Source organism: Linepithema humile, chromosome 4 (genome assembly GCF_040581485.1).
Source record: "Linepithema humile isolate Giens D197 chromosome 4, Lhum_UNIL_v1.0, whole genome shotgun sequence".
NCBI classification, from domain to species: domain Eukaryota; kingdom Metazoa; phylum Arthropoda; class Insecta; order Hymenoptera; family Formicidae; genus Linepithema; species Linepithema humile.
Genome location: NC_090131.1, coordinates 31,330,862 through 31,351,215, shown reverse-complemented (window position 1 = coordinate 31,351,215; position 20,354 = coordinate 31,330,862). Strand labels below are relative to the sequence as shown.

General features: G+C 35.5%; 1 protein-coding gene across 8 annotated transcripts in view; it reads left to right on the top strand.

The window, feature by feature from the left end:
- The window catches only part of Ih (hyperpolarization activated cyclic nucleotide gated potassium channel Ih), a 120,853-nt gene that overhangs the window by 7,682 nt on the left and 92,817 nt on the right, over positions 1–20,354 (top strand). For 7 of the 8 annotated variants that reach the window (XM_012375716.2, XM_012375715.2, XM_012375712.2 and 4 more), the window contains exon 3: positions 12,152–12,235. In XM_012375716.2, coding sequence (XP_012231139.2) covers positions 12,152–12,235 — 84 coding nt within the window. Of the gene's footprint in view, positions 1–12,151; positions 12,236–12,954; positions 20,281–20,354 lie in introns of those variants that run through there. The other variant, XM_067353606.1, reaches the window with a different exon arrangement.

Sequence of the window (20,354 nt, the reverse complement as noted above, 5' to 3'; positions counted from 1 at the left end):
GAACTACGTTCGCTCTGGTTGTCTCTTCAGTCTCGTTTGATTACACATTTAATTCTCTTACATATTTCTTTTTTTTCCAATTTTTTTCTTTTTATTAATTTCTTATCGTACATTTAGATTTAAAAATGTTGACTTTTTAATATATTTTTACATAAACTTTCTTGCACTGTACGCCGACCCAGTCTTGACCGCTTGATCCCTTGCACAAACGTCACAAAGAATTTGTTTAATGTCAATTATTGTCAATCGGTTGACAATGTGTAAGAAATCATTGCTGTAAATAATGTGTACGCTCTTAATTTTTACACACACGGTATATTAATTTTAATATTTCACTTTATATATCATTAATTTAATGATAAATTCTATTGGATAAATTAGTGCCAATATGTTTATTCTTCTTAGATTGAAACATTGAAAGGTTTTTATGTTATTAAACAAAGGAATAAAAGGTTTTTGTAAAGGGTTTTTGTATAAGCTTCTTCAAGTTGCAATAAAATAGCAAACTCTTATTTTCTACTTAAACTCTTAACTCTTGTGTGAAGCTTTTTTTTCGAGTTTTAATTTAAACTTTAATTACTAAAATATTTGTACCATTGAATGTTCAAAAGTTGCGGCAAACGATAAATTTGATTTAAATTTTTTCTATAGCAATATTCACTTCAAATTTCCTAAAAAAACTAAAGATATTCTTCGATCGGCTTAGGTTTGGTTGGTCCAGAGAGAGATATTCTGCATATGTATAACAATCTTACTTAAAATTTAATACACACACAATCTAATTAAAATTCCAGTTTCATTCAATTGTTTTAAAAAATGTCTTCTTGTTTCCACAAACGCAAATACGATGTAATGTAATATTACAGGAAAAGAGAAACCGTTTGTATTTTCTTATGTACATGGCGCGTAACGCTGCTGCATTTCTCGATGTACAGTTTACTCGGGATTTGACAGCTGGAAAGTTACGAACAGACGTTGTTCAAACTCTCGCAGTAGTTGCACAGCACGTGAACATACGTTGCTGCAGTATGACTTAAAGCCCTGCAGCACGTGCGAATCGAGAAGATACTGCGACAGGACACGCAATCGTACGTTATCGCTTTCCGCGTCACATCTTCGTGGTGAATTTAACGAGAGCACTAAACCGGTTGTCGGCTAGCAAAAACACAATTCCGGCTGCGCGAGCTCGCCCATAACGGTCGGTCCACATAACAATAAAGGAACTGGTAACGTTATAGGGCGGTTAGAGGAAGTAGAGGTTACCATTTCGTTACCGTTTCGGCATCCTAAGATACTGATACAAGGTAGAAATGGTAGAAGTGTATGGTAGGCGTTACACAGAATCGACTAGGAAGCAATCAATAACTGACCCATATTGTAGTCCTCGTTTTCCTCTCTCGCTCTCTTCTATTTATCTCCTCTTCGCCTCTACCTCTCCCCTTCTCTTGCGCACTCTTTTTATGCGTACAAGCTTGTTGTACTTATAAAACATCGCTGCTTTCATTCGAAAGCGAAGGATTGCGTCCCTGTGTATCGCGCTTAATCCGATCAAATTTCTTTCCCGTCATAATTTATGCTTACGTTAGTCAACTCTCGGCGATATGCATTTTTACGTGAGATTATTATTTTGCGTGACAATCTAGAAATCACTATGGCTTATTACCCTTTTAGATATATCATGTGAATTTTCTCTTAAAAAATGACACGCTGTCTTCCTTGTTTCAAAATAATGACGCTGTCTAATCTAATCTTTCGCTCTTCCACAAAAATATTAAAATGTAGAAATGGCCTGTAGAAATTAGTTTTTACTTAAATAAGAAAATTAGTTTTTATATGACACTAGAGAATGTTTTCCCGGTAACAATTACAAGAATATTAGTAATTAATTGAGTGTCTTAAGTTTAAAATATACTCAATTAATAAACAGTATTGACAGTTGGTATTGATTTTTCAATACTGACTCTTCCTTATGTAACATTTAAGATGTTTTTTTTTAACTTGAACTTTAACAATTTTGACATTTTAATTGTTCATTGTTCAATTGTCTTTTAATTCCATTTAAAAAAGTTATTTATTACAAATTTATATCTGATTTTCGAGGATTTATCCATCCCCAAATGATAAATCAAAATTGTCAAATTCTAATGCTGACAATGAGTCCAATATATTGCAATCTAAAAATTGTTCTAATCAGCATAGCAATTGGCTTTTAGAAATATTTTGAATTATTGTTCATGTAATTGAGACATAAAAATTTATTTCACACACAATATACACGTATATTTAATTTTATTACAATATTTCTACAGCATTTTAGTCTATTAGTTTCCCTTATTCTTTTCGCACTGTAAATATATTCAAACGGGGAAATGAAAGATAGCACTAAAACAGCTTGAGACAGCTTCAGATTATCTAAAAATTAATCATTTTTGTTTTCCGAAATTTTCACATTATTTACATATAAATTAAAATTTCTCGACTTGTCTCGGTTTGCAAGGCAGTGATAACTCTGCGATAACGTGTACTGCCTTGTATCGTGTTGTATCGCTCAATGTGCATTCGATAGAAAACGATTCGATCGGTATCCATATCACGTATCCGCGCTGCCAAAGCAACCATACATGCGACAGAAATCTATCGAACGAAGAATAATTATAATAACTGTTCAATCATATCGAACGAGTACCTCTCCCCCTCTCTCCTTTCTCTCTCTCTCTTTCTCTCCCATCCCCTATCTCATCAATTCCCTCATCAATACCAATATCCCAGATCAGTGACCCAGATCTTTTTGATCGCGAGTTATCCGGGCGGTTAAAAATGTTTTTTTGAGTGAACCTGAAAATGTATCTTATAAAATGTATCTTATAAATAGGGATAAAGGGAGAAAGAGTTAGTCCGAGAGACTCAAGAGACATCACCATAGCGGGAGAATGCGCCGGGAGTTGCACGGAAAAAGCACTTAGAGAATGACAGCGAATCGTATCTTCGCAATCTCTATCGATGTTCGCATTGCGCAGTCTTTGAGAACTCTACAATATCTAATATCGCGCTTTAAATCGCACGTTCGAATTCGCGTGCTAGTTACGTCGGTATAAAGTCATAGGCAACTGTCATTGCTAGAGAGAATTCCGTACAAGAGACTTATTGACTCAAGATAATCTTGAATGAATTATTGATCGAATTAAAAAGGAAATAATGTAAATAGAAAACTCGATAGAAATGTCGTATTAGTCTTTCTATTGAAAGAGAAATAAAAGTCACTTAAAATAAAAGATTGCATTATAATTACTGAAAAATGAGCATATTTTTGATATAATAAATTAAGATCAAACAGTAGAAGAGAAATATAATATAAAATACGTAATGAGTAATAAAATAAAGCTTCTTTAACTGTTTCATCTTTTTAAATAATAAAATTCCTGCACTACTTTGTAAAATTGACAAATTCGAGTCTCCAATCGAGACTTGAACATCCGTGATCGGTAATCTCTCGCCATTCGATATTATTAATACGATGCTATTGATACGGCTTAGCATAGTCGACAATCATACTGAAATTCACTGATTATTATATTATTGTGTTGGTAGGGATTGGACTATTTTCGGGACTGCCGGGTGATCATCATCGCAGACCTATGAACAATAGGGTACATTGACTCTTATTTTTTGCCTTCATATTTTATTCCTTACGCTCGAATTTTTCTTCTCTTCTATTTCTACTACTACTATTACTACTTCTTTACAATATCTCTTAGCAAATCATTTGATATCAATTCGCCATTGCTACCAACTTTCATCTCTTTTCCTATCTTTCATTCTTTAGAAGTAATATGACCTCTTGAATCTTCACATAATCATAACGCATGCTTCGATATTTTTCGCTTTTCGTTTTCTGCCCACTGTCATTGATCTTTCCAACTTGACCAACTTTATCTTATGACATTACACGGAATATAGTGCATCAAACCGATAGCAAATAAACTTGTGAAATGCATTTCATATTTTGATTTTGTTCCGTAATGCATGCGCAGCAAAAGTAATGTCGCTAAAGTCAATAAAATCTCTTCAATACCATTGTGTATGTTGTTCTTACTTATCTTTAATTATATATTTTTCTTTTAAAGCGCGCGTGCGCGCGCGCGCGCGTGTGTGTGTGTGTCTGTGTGTGTGTATGTGTATGCGTGCGTGAGTATATGCAACTATACAAGGTAAGTTTGATAATAATTAGTGTTTGTGTGACTTTTAGCTTTTCAAACCTTTTTCTCTGCTTTATCTAGCAAATTTACAACTAAAACTTTTCGTAATATTAAAAATAAATATTTTACAAAAAAAGCTGTTCTAAGCTCAACTATCTTATTTTTAAACTGGAAATAATCGACTATACCAGAAAAATAAGTACATGTGACGCATGACGCAAGTAGCACGAGCAAACGAGTAATTTATGTCAGCGCACCTTCTGAATGAAAAATTAAAGTACTTAGACAGTTGTGATGCCCTCGGGATTTATATCCAAACTTACATTTGCATATTAATGCGAGTAAAAGCACTGTACTTAACTCAAGCCACTATTAGTGCACTCTCAGCAATGCAATATCTTTTCGCGGCAAGCAACATATTTTCACTCGACGTAAATGTACTTGAAGTGTAATAATATTAATTCTAAAGAATAATATTAATAAAAACAATAATCTATTATATTCATATAAAATATTTATTGGAAAATTTATAATTATTTTTAATTTACATTAATATATTTTATTTGACTTTTATTTCAATATTTCTGCACAAAGATTCATTCTTATAGTCTTTCTATTTTATAATATATATGGACTTATATTATTTTATTATTTCTAGAAATAAAAAGCTTACTTTTTTCTCGAAAAATCTTTTATTTGTATAATTATTATTTTATATGTACATATATGTATTTCTTTTATTTCTAATTATAAATTTGAAACTATTCGAGTCATGACATGGTATTAATTGTTGAATATTTTATTTAGTAAAAAACTCGTACTTGTTTCAAAATTATAAAACATGGGTATTTTTTAATTTTAAAAATTACAATCAAACTTATATCCAATGTTTTTTCAAATAAACAGTGAAATTAATTTCAGCGATGCAACATTAAATATAATCAACTTGTAAGTTAATAAAGTATGATATAAGAGTCCACATGTTGACAAATGTGATTGATATAAGATGATTACTATAATTCAGATTACTCGAATGCCAATTGTTACAATATAGTAATATTTTTTTCCTTTTTTATTCTCTGGTTATTGCGCTATCTCTCCGAAACATTTCCTTCCTTTTAGAGGGTTGAGAAAAATCTGTCCTATTCAGAGGCTCATTTTATAAACTACCCGATTCTTACGCTAACCAGCGTTAGTGAGAATAAACGAATCACTTATAGTTCCTGCAATCTTCTCCATATTTTCACTCTGCTATTTAGTTATTGCTGCATTCCTCGCTGAATCATTGTGTGTGTGTGTGTGTGTGTGTGTGTGTGTGTGTGTGTGTGTGTGTGGGTGGGTGGGTGGGTGGGTGTGTGTATGTATGTGTGTGCGCGCGCGCGCATGCGTGTGTGAATGTATGGGTGTCTGAATTTGTTATAAATATGTATATTCTCCATAACTTATATCGTACTTTATTACACAAGAAATTCAGACAGAAATGCTCGGAAAAAAATATCAAACATCATTAGTTTGCAATTATTTCATTTTTATATCATACATTAATTGTATAATATTATTAGAAAAAGATAGAAAGATAGTTCCGTTGACACTGTCTTTGTACAGATTTTATTTTCCTTTTATAATTTTGCTCATATCTCCAGGGACTTACGATTGTGATCGCCTGGCTTATTCATTTCATGCTAGAAACGATAATGTAAATGAATGACTGCTAATATTTGTAAAATATGTATTTAATTTTTAACTTTTTATCACGCAATAATATATTGTTGCATAAAAATTCATTTTCTTAAATTAAAATGCAGCCTAATAACATAACAACTTTGTAGATACAATTCAAAATATTTTTATCTTTCATATTTTTTTTTTTATCAATTGAGCAAATATTTCCTGCTCAATTAATATATTATTGTTGCAAGTATTTTTATATTGCCGTTATAATACCATTAGCACATGATTGCAAATAAAAAATCAAGGAAAAAGCAACATTTTAATATTTCTTCTTGTCCGGCGCGCTTCAATTATTACATCCTAATTAACAAGCGAAAAATGTTTGTCAAGTACAAGAGATTCGTAAGATTCAAAAGTATGCTAAAATTTAAAAAATACATTTGTATGCTTTTATACGCTTTGTAGTTTCAATGCAACACATAGCAATTGTGCGGCTTTTGTTTATGCGGAAACGCATATAAAGCTTGTCACCAATGAGTTCATTTCTGCGCGAACAGACTGTGACGGCCGGAGGCAATCTACGCATTTGTTCTCTGTTGAAGATCGAGAACAAGGCCAGCTCGACATTACTCTTTCTATCATATAATAACCGGTGATAACTTTGTTGCATTAAATCTCGTCAAGTCCAACTTAAGCGCGTACTTTTGACACTTTCAGGCAAATGAGCTCATAATTCGAAGTAAGCAACATTCAGTAAACAAATTCTCATTCTAATGGCAAACTAAAAGTCGTAGGTATTTGTCTATCTAATATGCGAATATTTATTTTAAATACGCAATCCTTTTTATAATTTTTGTTAATTTCAAAACAAAAATGCGAAAAAATAATGATAAAAATAAAATGCTGACGCATAACAAAATTCGATTAAAATGCAAAAAAAAAGAAAAAGTTATTTCTCTTAAATATGTATAATATACTAATTTAAATTATTAACAAAAATATTTCCTTTACTGTTTGGCCATTTAATACATATGTATTGCAATAAATACACTTGTGTTATATTAATATGTATTGTAATTAAGTTGTGTAAGTAATATTAGCATACAGTCTAAATATATTAAAACAAGTAAAAACCAAAAATAAAAAAATTATTATTAGAAATTAATAAAGAAATAATTTAATTTTCAACAATTTATTATATTAAAATGCAAATAAAAATTAATAGACAATTCATCAAACATTTCATTATTATGAATGATTATTATGAATATCGTTTATAATACGTTTATGATCGTTAAATAATACAATCTGTAAGGCTCTAGAAGATGCCGAGGTCTATAATCTTTCCGACAAGGTTTCCGCTAATGTTTTCGACTCGTGTATAATATTTTTTTTATCCGTCCCGACAAATAAGACGTCAGCGCGACACGCATGTCGTCGGTCTTTTGATTTAATACCGATTTTCCTTTATTTTCTAAGCAACGGAAAATTCGGAGACGTCGTTTTGTGTGATTTACACTGTTATTCGTGATAATCCAACAATGCTTAATAAATAGTTAAGCACTAAGTTTGATTAACAATAATCTGATTTCTGAATATCTCAATATGTCAAAAAATGTAGAAAACTTTTATTTCTTTACAAGAATGTAATAATTGCACTTATCGAACTCATTATTATCTGCATGTATAAGAGATCTATCTTTCTTTCTCTAATCTATCTTTCTCTGCTGCTTTCTATATGTCATTTGCATGTATAAATCTTTAATTGTCATCGTTACATTACATTCAATATGCACAGTATACCTACTAATGTCACCTATTATTAGACATATTTCCACGTGTTGTAGCAACCATGTTATGTTTCACAGTGATCTACCATCAACTGATAAAATCTTTTTTTTCAAATAGCACTCTCCCTCTCATCTAACCATTCTGAGGTCGATCCTTCCAACACATTTAATTTCGCCGAGTCATCCATGTGTTTCATTTATGAAAAACTCTTGAATCGAAACATTATCCAAGATAAAAACTATCGAATTCTCCATGAAAAAAAAGAAAAAAAAATTCCTGAATTCACCCTTAACATTCGAGTTGATTGTTGGTGGGAGTGGACTGGCGTAGAGAAGACAATGGAAAATGCGAGCTTGAAGCAGTGACGGCGTAAAGACTCCCTTTTGCTCCTTTCGTCTTTAAATCGCTCGCACTGTGCTCGACTAACTCTACGCGGATAGTCGGGATGATCTTTTCGAGCCGTGTATGAAAGCTCTCGTGTCGATTCTCTCTCGAGTCGACCTGTCGGCGTGTGCGACAAGCTGTGTGTTATTCACACACACGGATGCATCGCTCGATACGCACATCTATTTGGACATATGGCATATACATGTGATGATACTTGGATATTTAGCGAGCTATTCGTGATCTTATGAGTCGTATTCGCGTTTCGATGTACATATGAGAAAAAATGTACCGCGGGTAACTGCTACATTCGTGCATACTCAGAGTGTAAAATGTTACGAGAAAAAGCAATCAGTGAAGCATGTCTCACTGAAACGCACATGGAGAAAAGACAGGGCAAAATTATACCTCGTAGTTTCGAATAAATGCAATTAAAAAATTGCGACACATACTTGTTTTTGTTTTTCACTTATAACAGTATCGTTATTTTTTTCAACATAATTATATAATGAAATAGATTCTAAATTTGAGATATAATACAAAAAAGATTGGGAAATCTTTTCATGTTAAAATAATATGTAGATAATAAAATTGTGTCATGATTAATTTGTTCTGATTTTCTTTTTAATATATATAATATATATAATATATATAATATATATAATCTAAATATTATATTATATTATATTATATTATATTATATATATATACATACACATACCACGCGCGCGCGCACACAGTGTGCTCTGACAAATATATAAAATAAATATTCCAAATAGCATTGAGATTGTATTTCAATATCGCAATGATTACAATTTAAAATTACAATTAAAATACGATCAATCATCACATGGCGGATAAATTTATGTTTGCTGTGTAAGCCAACTAATATTTTAGAGAAAAAATAATATTAATAAACGTTAATCTTAATATCCGAATCGCATGACAAAATGTATTAATCAGACACATATATATACGTTACACAAAAAAAAAAAAAAACTCTCGATCCAAGTTTTAAAAAATAGAAATGTTATTCATCTGTGTGAATTACACGAAAGAATTAAAGTATACTTATATACACGTTGCACAAGAAAAACTCTCGATCCAAGTTTTTAGAAATAGAAATGTTATTCATCTGTGTGAATTACACGAAAGAATTAAAGGTTAATAATTCATTCCAATCTTATTATTTGATTTTTTTCGAAAGAGATGAAGAAAAAAGAAAAAATTTTGTTGTAAATATTTTTTAAAACTGTCGGATACATACATATATGCATTGTAGCTACAAAGGACATCCGACGAAGTAAAGTAACATCGTTCGATAACATCTTCTTTCCACGAGTTTTCAGTTAAAAGATAAGAATCTAAGATTCGAGGCCAGGCGAGCACAGTCCTCGAGGCGTCGGCCATCGGCAAATTTCGAAAGGGCGCTCGACCTCGCGAAGTGAGGGAACAGATAAAAGATTGTCGTATCAAAAACCGCGGTAGAGCAGACGCGGAAGCTGACGGCATCAGTCTCGCTCTTTTTTTCTTCGGATATACGAATGCGGCACAGACGCGAATCCGGATGAATTGATGCGACACCACGACAAGGAACATGAAATAACCCCGATGTATCCGCATATTGTGAGCGAATATATTTTTCTCGTTTTAATGTAGCCGCGTCTCTCTCCTTCATGCAACCAGCTGAAAGAAAATCGAGAGAGTGCTCGATACGTTGCGGAAGGTCAAGCGCCCTCCGCACCAGACAATGACAAGTACTTCGAGTTTCACGTACAGGCACGTCGAGCACGTGTGTGGGAAGGATGCAGAAGATGGAGGGCAGCAGGATAGAAGCGGGAGGCCTCGTAGATGGTATATGTATATAACCGTGTGTGTTTCCCGCGGTGCCGTATCACACCACCGGTGTATCCTGTAGGTCACACCGGCGTTTGGTATCGACCAACCGCGCGTATGTTACCTGCCACCGTTGCCACCGACAGCCAAAATATTACAGCGATTGAGCCACTCGGAATCTTGGTCGCGATTGGCCTCTTTTGGTGCGGATTCGCGTAGACGGATCTTTCGCGAGCGACTGAGAAAGATCGAAAGATTCTTTGGGGGATAAATAAAAGTAATTTCAGTAAAGTCGGGAAATAAAAATATGAAATAATTTTTGTTGTGTGACTCGACAAACTGTGTGACGCGAAACGAGAGTCTCATTTTCGGAATATATCATTCGTGAATTCTTGAATACAATATACGAGACACATGCGACAAAAAATGGTTTGCGTAAACCAAAAAAATCCCTTTGACATTAATTAATTTAAGTTACGTGCAATTGTCCTAGGGATAGAAATCAGGTTATTGGACAATTAGTTAAAGTTAATCGACAATGAAGCATTGACCTACTCTTACAATTAGTAGGATATATCTGACAGACTCTTGATACGTGGATTTCTACCTTATTCTTTTAATAAAATTGTAAAATTATAAAAATTCATAGGTCTGCATTTTACTTTACGCAGATAATTCTAAATTATGAAAAAATTTTGCGAGTTAAAGTAGCATAGTAGTATAGTATAGTGTAATATTTGTTTCAACTTGTTAAAATTCTCATAAGAGATACGCTCAGTTTTCTTATCCATACAATTGTAGATCCAGAGAAATTTGTCCAATTATCCGAATATCACATTAAAAAGTTGTTATAAAGTAATTGTGTCTACTCGGTCTCTATTCTGACAAGTGTTTTTATGAATAGTGCAATACAAGCATTTGATAAAAATCACAATCGAGAGATAGCAAAGGTCGCGATTTTATTTTTATTGGATAAAGAACGGTCTTTAAAGCGATATGAATTGACAGTAACACTTTTCTCACTCATTTAAATTCAGACGAGAGACAGTAAAATGTTTAGAGGATGTTGTTATATCGTTGTCCGCGCGTGCGCTTTTCTCTCTCTATGTGCCTGTGATCTTTTGTGTTCGTTTGTACATACATTCGGGTGAGAATAACGCGAGATTTAATTTCATTATTAGCCAATCTATTTTATCTCCACCATTTGTTTACAACACGTGTGTTTCACTATACGCGGTTTCGCTAAATTCAGGCTGGACTTGTGCAATCTGATCACAATGCATCGTACCGAATGTATGCTAATCGATATGCGCCTTTGGTAGAAAGAAAGGTATATTATTGTGAGAACAAAACTTAAAAAACAAAGGTATATTATTGTGAAAAACTTTAAAAACAAAGTATTTGATTAAAAAGATTTTTTAATCAATCTAAAAAACCCTTCCGTAATAAAAATGTCAAAAATTAGTTCAAATAATCTATGCAATAATAACTTATCTCAAAAGTATCAAGTAATAACTTATCTAAATAAGATTTATTAAAAGATTTTAAAATGCTTTAATATAAAATACTAAAAATTTGCAAAAAGTGGCTAATTAAATATATTATGGAAAAATCTCAATTTGAAATATGCCAAAGAATGGAGTCACATGCATTCGCATGTATGTAAAGTTTTGAATATAATTTAGAAATAAAATAATCTTTCCAACATTTACTTTAAATGCAATAGTACGTGTTTCATTCTTTCTTACATAATCACATCCAGTTCATTCGCTCGCTCGTCATGTAGTAAAATTCAGACGTATCTCTTTGCAATAGATGCAAATTTATTGATGCGACTAATGAATTTATTTATTTACATGTGTGAGTATTCTTCATATGTATGTATTTCTATCTATTTTTCTTTTACTTTCTTTCTCTCTCTTTCTCTCTCTCTCTCTCTCTCTCTCTCTCTCTCTCTCTATATATATATATATATATATATTTCCTCTAATACAATGCATGGTTCTACATTTTCTAAAATCGTATAATTGTACCCAGAATTACAACGATCGACCTTTCACTGTCAGCTGGAATACTTAAAACATGTGTTTATTTCGATGTTATTTCTCCTTTCTCCGATTTTTTTCTGCTTTCTCTCTTACTCTAATTTATTATTAGACTTACGACGATTGAGAACAAAAGCGACAGCAAAAATTTACAATTCTCTACAAATATGCAGTACATACAAAGATTGAAATAAATTCTAACATTTCTTCTGTTTTCCTTCCATACAGTTGCCACGGAATTGAGAACCGACATGCCGCGAAGCACGAAAAACGTCCGTCGCAGAAGCTTGAAACATCCTGGCCGTTTTCCTTGTAAGTCCATTAATTTTCAACTTTGCCTGATTGCGAAGCTATATCGTACCTCCGGGAGTTCCCGATAGTGCGGTCCCACTCCGGAAACACGTAGAAACGAATGTGCTGTTCCGCGCTACTTTCGGTTGGCCCAGCGCGACCATATGTAACTAACTTTGTCGATATTTCGCTGTTTGTTTTGTTAATTGTTAAAAATTTGATCATATTCGGCTTTCTTCTATCCTAATTTCGCATTATTGTAGTCTTACTTAAATGACATTAATTGGAACAATTAAAAGTTAGTTAAATGAAATAAATTTTCAGAAATAGAATTAGTAGCTGTTGCAAAGTCGTTAAAAATCGAATACATTAACATTAATATAATTATTATGCAAATGTCAAAAATATTATTTATTAATTTTGTCATCGAAAACTCGCATCATTTATTAAAAGATCTTAATTGATCTTTGACAATAATCTTGCATAATTTATCAAGTAATACACAGGCACATGTATTGTTTTTTTATAATATCATCATTAAATTCCTATCTCTTGAAGAGCTTGTATTTATATAACTGTAATTAAATAATTCATGCTTAAATTTTTAGAGTCGCAACTTAATTAAAGATTACAATAAAAACTTTGTACTCTTGAATTAGAACGCAATTTAAAAACTTAATTGGATTTTTTAGATTATTAATAACAATTTTGAAAACAAGCAAGTAATAAAATCTTTTCTTATAAATGTGGGAATCATTAAAATATTCATTCATATTAGATTGACATCATTATTGCAAAAAGAATCTCATTACTTTAACCGATAAAAAGGAGCGAATGCTTAGAAATTGATTTGAACACTAACTTACGACTCGATATCCTTCTTACACAACTTTGCGTTGGCGCCATTTTTACGATCAATAACCTCCTGCATTTCGTTGCAGCTAGATGGCATATTTTACCCAAGCGTGCTTTTGCTTTAAAACTTGTTACATCCATCGTATGATAGCGCCACTCCTAATTTTAGGAAGCGCATTTATGAAGTTCTCATTTAATATGGTGCATTTACTGTTATAATTAAAGCCAATAATTAAAAGACACCTTTTATATACGTAAAATATGTAACAGATGATTAAAAAAGAAAAAAGAAAGAAAGAACAGTGGAAGCTGTTTGATTTAAAGACGACCATGTGGAAGGCTACGTTGCGACAATTCGCATAATTATTATTCAGTGTCAAGTTTATTGGAACGTTTTTTTTGTTTCTATAAACGCCACATTTTTTTTTATTTGTCCACTTCTCTCTGCACAGTCCTTCTCGATCACTCTTTAATTTCATGTTTCACACGTCGCTACATGTATGAGCAATTAACAACCTAGATGATCACAATGCGCGTGGCAATTAATTTGTTTTTTTGTTTGAACCCCCTCCCTCTCTCTCTCTCCAACTCTTTCTTTCTCTCATTTTGCGCCATCTATCATCCCGTGTTTAATTGCATATGACTTTCAAACATAGATGACATTCATGAGTCGTGTCGATCTGAGCAAGAAATAAGTCAAGACTTAATCTGCAAACTGCCAGCTAAACGAATTTCGGTAGTCCTCGAGCTATCATAGGAGTGTCCGACCTTAACACTGATTGGTCAATACTCTGAAATAGCCACGGAAGAATCTAATAACGTAACCCTATATGCACAATGTCTGAATATTCTTTGATGAGTTCCCTCAGTCAATTGTTCGTAATAGAAGACATAACAATTCATATATGGATAAAGAGAACTTTCCATAAACATGGTCCTTGGAATGTAATTGAACAAATGAAAACTTTTCTTACTCATTTAAACAGAGTTAAAAATTTGAATTTTTGTCGGAATTTTAAATTTTAGATCAGTAAGGTATAAAAATTTAAATTTAATAAAATAATTTATTGAAAAGTTGCGACGAATAATAATCGTCCTCAAAAATTTCTTTAAGGGAAAAATTTGCCAAGAAATCTGCTATCATGTTGAAATTTAGTTCTCTGCCAAATGTATAATTCAATTTATTTGTTATATTACACTATCGATATACAATTCGTATAAGCAACAGCTAACTTGAACAATTTTGATGCATTAGCCTAATAATCCGCACGACTAACAAAACGGCCGATATCATCGGCCTCAACATAGACGATACGATAAAAAAAAATTTTGGTTTATTTAAGAATATTCATTGAACCATCGATCGCACGATTTGTGCGATAAATATTTAGTGTTGTTTCTCGTTCCGTCTACAAAACTCGGGTACATGACATTATTGGGTATTTAGTCTGATGAATTTTTACTCGCAATCTTATTAGAAACAGATGTACAAGTACTGAATACATTTAATATACTTAATCAATTTTATTACGTATATTGTTTTTTTTTTCACAAAAATATAAAAATAAAATATGACTGAACGTCATTTTAGAGTGTTATTGTAATAATCTAATCTAATTAATAAATCTCATTAAGTAATATAATTGTTAAGAAACTTTGCAAAAATTTTTATAAAATTCATGTCTTGCACTATTAAGAATAACTTAAAATTATTCGAGATATTCAATTATTTGACTCTGCTTAAGTTTTGAACGTATTTTGCACTATTATTTATGTGCAAAAATCAATTGGAGAAACTGCGTAAAGTAACGCACCAACGTGTTATCCCGGCTACAGATGTCCCGCGCCAGAGCTCGGAGTTGAACGTCGTGTGAGAAATATCATTTCGAAGGCCATATATATATATGTGTGCGTATATATACATACACATATATATACACTCATCGTCGAGAGCGAACGTGTATGTACGTTAAATCTAGCGAGAAAATCAAATATACAAGTGCGTCAAAGTTACACATAATTGCATTGTAATTGCTCGTTTGTAATTGCTTATTTTACGCACGAAAACATCTACGATGTGATCAAGTTTCTTTTCTTAATTCGGAAAATACTTAAAAGCTTCGTTGATTAATCAGCAGATAATTTAAATAATAAATAAATATGTTTGCATAAGAGATCGTTAGTAGGCATCAAATGAATAAAAAAAATTAATATAGCAAAATTCGACAATCTCTGGATATAGATTCCAAAATTAAAAAGACCAGAATTGGCACGACAATTGATAAATATTCGCAATTGCTAGATATTCATAAGAAATATGTCTTCGTAATGTTAAAAATAATCAACTAGAGTGATATTTATATTTCAAGATCAAGGTATTATTCAGACGACTATTGGTGCTCCACTTAATATACGATTACTTGCATCTCGTGTGAAACCCCGGGTTCAAGTGCATGTTACACGCGAAGCACAGATTGTGGCAAGAACATTATCACACGGAACAATGTCACATGGTATAAGCACGATCACAAAGTAGATCAACAGAGAAGTATAAAAGAGATAGAAGATCTTGTGCAATCGAAAACTAATCAGTCACATGCGAAAAGAACATCTGACAAATGGTTCGCGTGAAATCGACTTAATACATGACTGCGCGAGAGTTCTCGGAAACACGACGATAACGATAACGATAACGACGACGACGATGACGACGATGACGACGATGACGACGATGACGACGATGACGGCAAGGCAACATCGACGTACGGGCAACAGCCTGTTCGAATCCTCTCGTTTGACAACGACGATAGCTCCGTCGTTTATTTTTGATACGACAATTTTTTTCTTTCTCCTTCGTAAACTGGCACAAAGAGCGATACGTAAAGATCGTAGCGAGAAGGAGTGCGAGGCTGGATGCGCGCGGCGAAAGGTTGATGGCGGCAAGTGAGGGTTGAACGGGGACAGAGTTTGCGCGGTGGTATGGCCATTCGATAACGAAGGGAGGCGCGGAGGAGAGCGATGAGCTCTCGACGAGCGCGTGCATATCTTTGTGTATACATTGGGGGATTCGTCATAAGTTAACGGGAGAAAAACGCGTTTTCGGTTTGGACATTCTTCTATCCAAAAAGGACACTGTGTGGATGAAACAATCATCGTCCGCAATCTAGAAAGGGCCGCTCGGGAGTGATCAATTCGTGCGACATGAACGCTTTTCTGTGAGCTCGGTCTGAAAATCGGTGAGAATCGTGAGCCAGCGAGAGAGGCACAAAAATCTGGTAAGCCAGTATTGTCAACAAAGCGAAAAGGACTGCGAGAGATTGTTAGCATCGTTATTGAGAAGATTGTGAGAACCGATCACCACGCCTAAGCACGAGTTTTTGTCGTTCATTGAAAAAGAATCACAAGACATTTAAGGATATAAAGCTTCGCGTACCGTCCAAAAGAAATGCATGTCAAATACATGTCAAAGCACAAGTCTGATGTCAATCGGCAATAAAGAAACCGTATGAATTTTACCAGGAAGGAAGAAACCGCGTGAGCCGCGTACCATGATACAAGATACATTGCGATTGCTAAATATATGAGGATTGTGATAGTTGAATCATCAATATTGCATCAGTTATCAATAAAATATCGTGATAGTCCATACACATACACACACTAATATCGTAAATCTATACACTGAGCAACGCGTTCAAACAGGAACTTGACAAAGAAAGTCCAGGATATGCACGATGTAGACGAGGCAACGTGGATAAGCGACAGTGTCTTGTACGGATCTTGCATGATGTTTCCCGTAATATGAGATGGAGGGCTCGTAAAAAGTACGACGGGATTGGATTTCGTCGTTCAATCCTACGACATTCGGTCAAGGAGAGCGGTTTCAGCGTTGGCGTCAGCGATTCTGAGGTCGGACGCGTCATCGATCCGGAAGAGGAGGCTGACCGATTGTCGGTACCGACAGACTGGCGGCAACCCCCTCGGCGAGACTCCCTCCCCTCTTCCTTTTCCCTTTCCTCCCCCGCTGTGGAACACCGAGTATAGGGTGTACGATCGATTCGAGAGAACACGACCTTCGAGTTACGTGCGCCACCGACCGACCGATCCGATCAAAAGTTGATAATACTAGCGGCCGTTTGAAAAATGCCAAATTTTCGAGAACAATCACTCGAAAAATGCCCGAGGATACATTCATTTCCGACGAATAATTATCTCGCTTATCTCGCTTTATCATTTTCTGAAACGGTATGAATCATTGTGCTGGCGGACCATCTTGTGAATGCGCGAATGCTCACTGAAAGAAATACAGAATCGCGAAGGGCCAAAGGGTGCACCTGTACGCTACTGGTGACTGGTACCACCAAGGGTGCAACATTTGAACTGTTCGGTGGCGGCAGTCAATGACGCTAGCATTCTAATTTTACCGCGATGCTATATTGTGCGCCGATGGCGATTGCACGGGAGAGAACTCGCGTTTTCCGCTCGATTCGTTGCGGCTCGTGCACAGCGGGCCGGCCAATCGATATATCGCCCAATGTAGTAAATTCCGCCTTCCGAAATGTGCCGCGACGGCAGCGGTGGTCGGCTCGACATAATAAGGACAGTTTACGTCCGTACGAGGAACGCGTCTCTGCACCGTATGGTACCAAGTACATTATATATAGACGGTGGCGATACGTCATCTATGAACGGAATTTTTCGCTCTAGTTAAAGCTTCTCGATTTTATGCTAATCGAGGTGCTTGAACGGATCGCGGATAATCGAGGACGATAAAGCAAATTTCAATCGATTCTTTTCTACGAAAAGGATTTTGTACTCGGGACGAAACTGAGACTATAGAGCCGGCTATAGAGGATAGAAGAGAGAGAGGGGGAGAGAGAGAAAGAGAGAGAGAGAGAGAGAGAGAGAGAGAGAAAGAGAGAGAGAGAGAGAGAGCTATAGAGACGTGACGTGCGAGCAACACGAGACTTTAACACACGTAATTATAAAACATTAGCATAGATTGCTATCGCGAGGATTGCAAAAAGTCGTAACACACAAGATTGCTATGTATTTCGATTTAGAAAACCTGTTCGCTTTTCATTTGTTATCGAGCAGGCAGACAGAGCAATATTGAAATGGGTAAAAGCTGAAAGTATAAGAATCTGATAGTAATATGATCGACCGAGAATATCGGAAAATATCGGTAATAATCGTTTATTTTTAGAGTTGCAATAAAGATTGTTAAGTAATCGCAAGGAACAGTGACACGAGTTTAATCGAGAACGAGCATCTAAGGAAGGAAACTTCCAAGTTGTACGATCAATCGAGAATAGGAAAGAACTAAGCAATAATAATGGAGACAGTCTTACAGCTCTAGTAAAGAAAGCAAAGGATACGATTCGTCTAAGAAGGTTGAAAAATCGATAATCGCTTTGAAGATACAACGAAATACCTTCGGGATAGATAAGCGGTCCGATCGGATTCGAAAGCAAGAATTCTCCGAGATATTCTGTGCGAAAGCACGGGTCACTTCAAGATTACTTGCACACGCCATTCGCCGAATCCTTCCAAGCCCACCGAGAGTACGAGTACGACTCTCGTATTCGGTGCGCATGTCCAGTGCCTTGACTACCGGGACGCCTATATTTCCATCGGCGTCGCGAAGCACTCGGGAAAGCGACACACATATCAAAGTTTTGCCGCGTGTTCGCGAACGAAAAGTGCTGCGCGCACTTGGTCCATTGGCAAGATATCGCCGCGAGAGATCAACGAATCGCTGCCGGGTGAAAAATTTCGCCAGGAAAGTAAAAAAAGCTGAGTGCACGAGGAGGGAAAGGATCCATTTTCACGAAGAAACGAAGAAAAACGCGCGTGAACAAGAATCGAAAAGTCGGAAAGTTGGAAAGTCGGTGTACGCGGACGTTAATCGGACCTTTAATTAAACATATAATTGAAAAATTGGCTGTGCTGCTATTTAATCAGAGCTTAACGCACGGGCGAGCGCGCGCGCTCTTCGTCGAATTTTCATTACCGCTCGAAATCGGCTGTGCTGTTACTTAATCAGAGCTTAATATATATATTTAGCGTGCTACCGTGTAGTGTTCGTTTGTAAGCATCGTCCGCTCGGGACTCTAGTTGAGGGGGGAGGAATACAAAAAGAAAAGAAGAGAGTGACTCTTCAATATTTTTGCTACGTCCTTTCTAATCGTCTGTTTACAGCGATTGTTTGTCGCAAAGAGACCGAGTCCAGTCTCGGGTCGAATCGCGCTGTGTGATTAGCAGATTCCCCTCCCCCCGTTCTCCCGTCCGATCTCCAACTGCCGCGGTGCCGAGTCGGCTGAGAGACCGATGCCGGCTTTTGGAAATTTACGCGCCCGCTCGCTCAACTTTATCCCATAAATCGTCAAGCAACGAAACTCGCATTTCTGCTACACACCGATCGATCGCTACACACCGGAAACGGACAATCTCTCGTCGCACAGCGATCGATCGCCTGTTTGTCTCCGTACTCGGCGGAAGAGAGAGAAAGAGAGAGAGAGAGAGAGAGAGAGAGAGAGAGAGAGAGAGAGAGAGAGAGAGAGAGAGAGAGAGAGAGAGAGCTCCAGTCGGAGAAAAACAATCTTAAATTTCGTCCCGAGATCGAAACCTCGAAACAATCGATCAGCTTGGCACTTGACTTGTCTTATATATTCCAAGTACATAAAATCGAACTTATAAGATATATATAACTATTTATCTGCCAAACAGTTCATTCAAGAAATAACAGTACAATGTAGTAAAAAAGGCTCAATGTTCCTTGGCGATCAAAGTGAATGCCACAATCATTATTTTCGCTCAACGTCATTTTGGATCCGCCACCGATATACAAGCCGCTCATAGAGACAATTCGATTATGTCGTTTCGCAACATCTTACGAAAGTGCATCGAAAAGACGCGCCGCATGATTGTTTATGCGCTCAAGAGATGAATCGCCGCCATATGAACCATAATCAAGATCATCATAGCGGATTGTCGCGAAAGAGTGTTTGCCGAAGAATGTCCAAGTGGACTCACCGGTTCCAGGTGGTTTCGGGCACAGCCTGATTGAGAAAGCGAATTCGGGAAAACTGGAGAGGAGAGCAATCGAGAGCGGCCATGACCAAGTACGGCTTCGCCAGACTAGCCCTATGGCGGCCGAGACGCTCCATGACCTCCCAGCCGACCAACAACCAGGAAAACAACCCTCTAATGTATGCCATCACTGTACTTTGCGTTCTGATGTACTGAATATATCGGAAATTGCGCGTCTTTCCTCCGATTATAT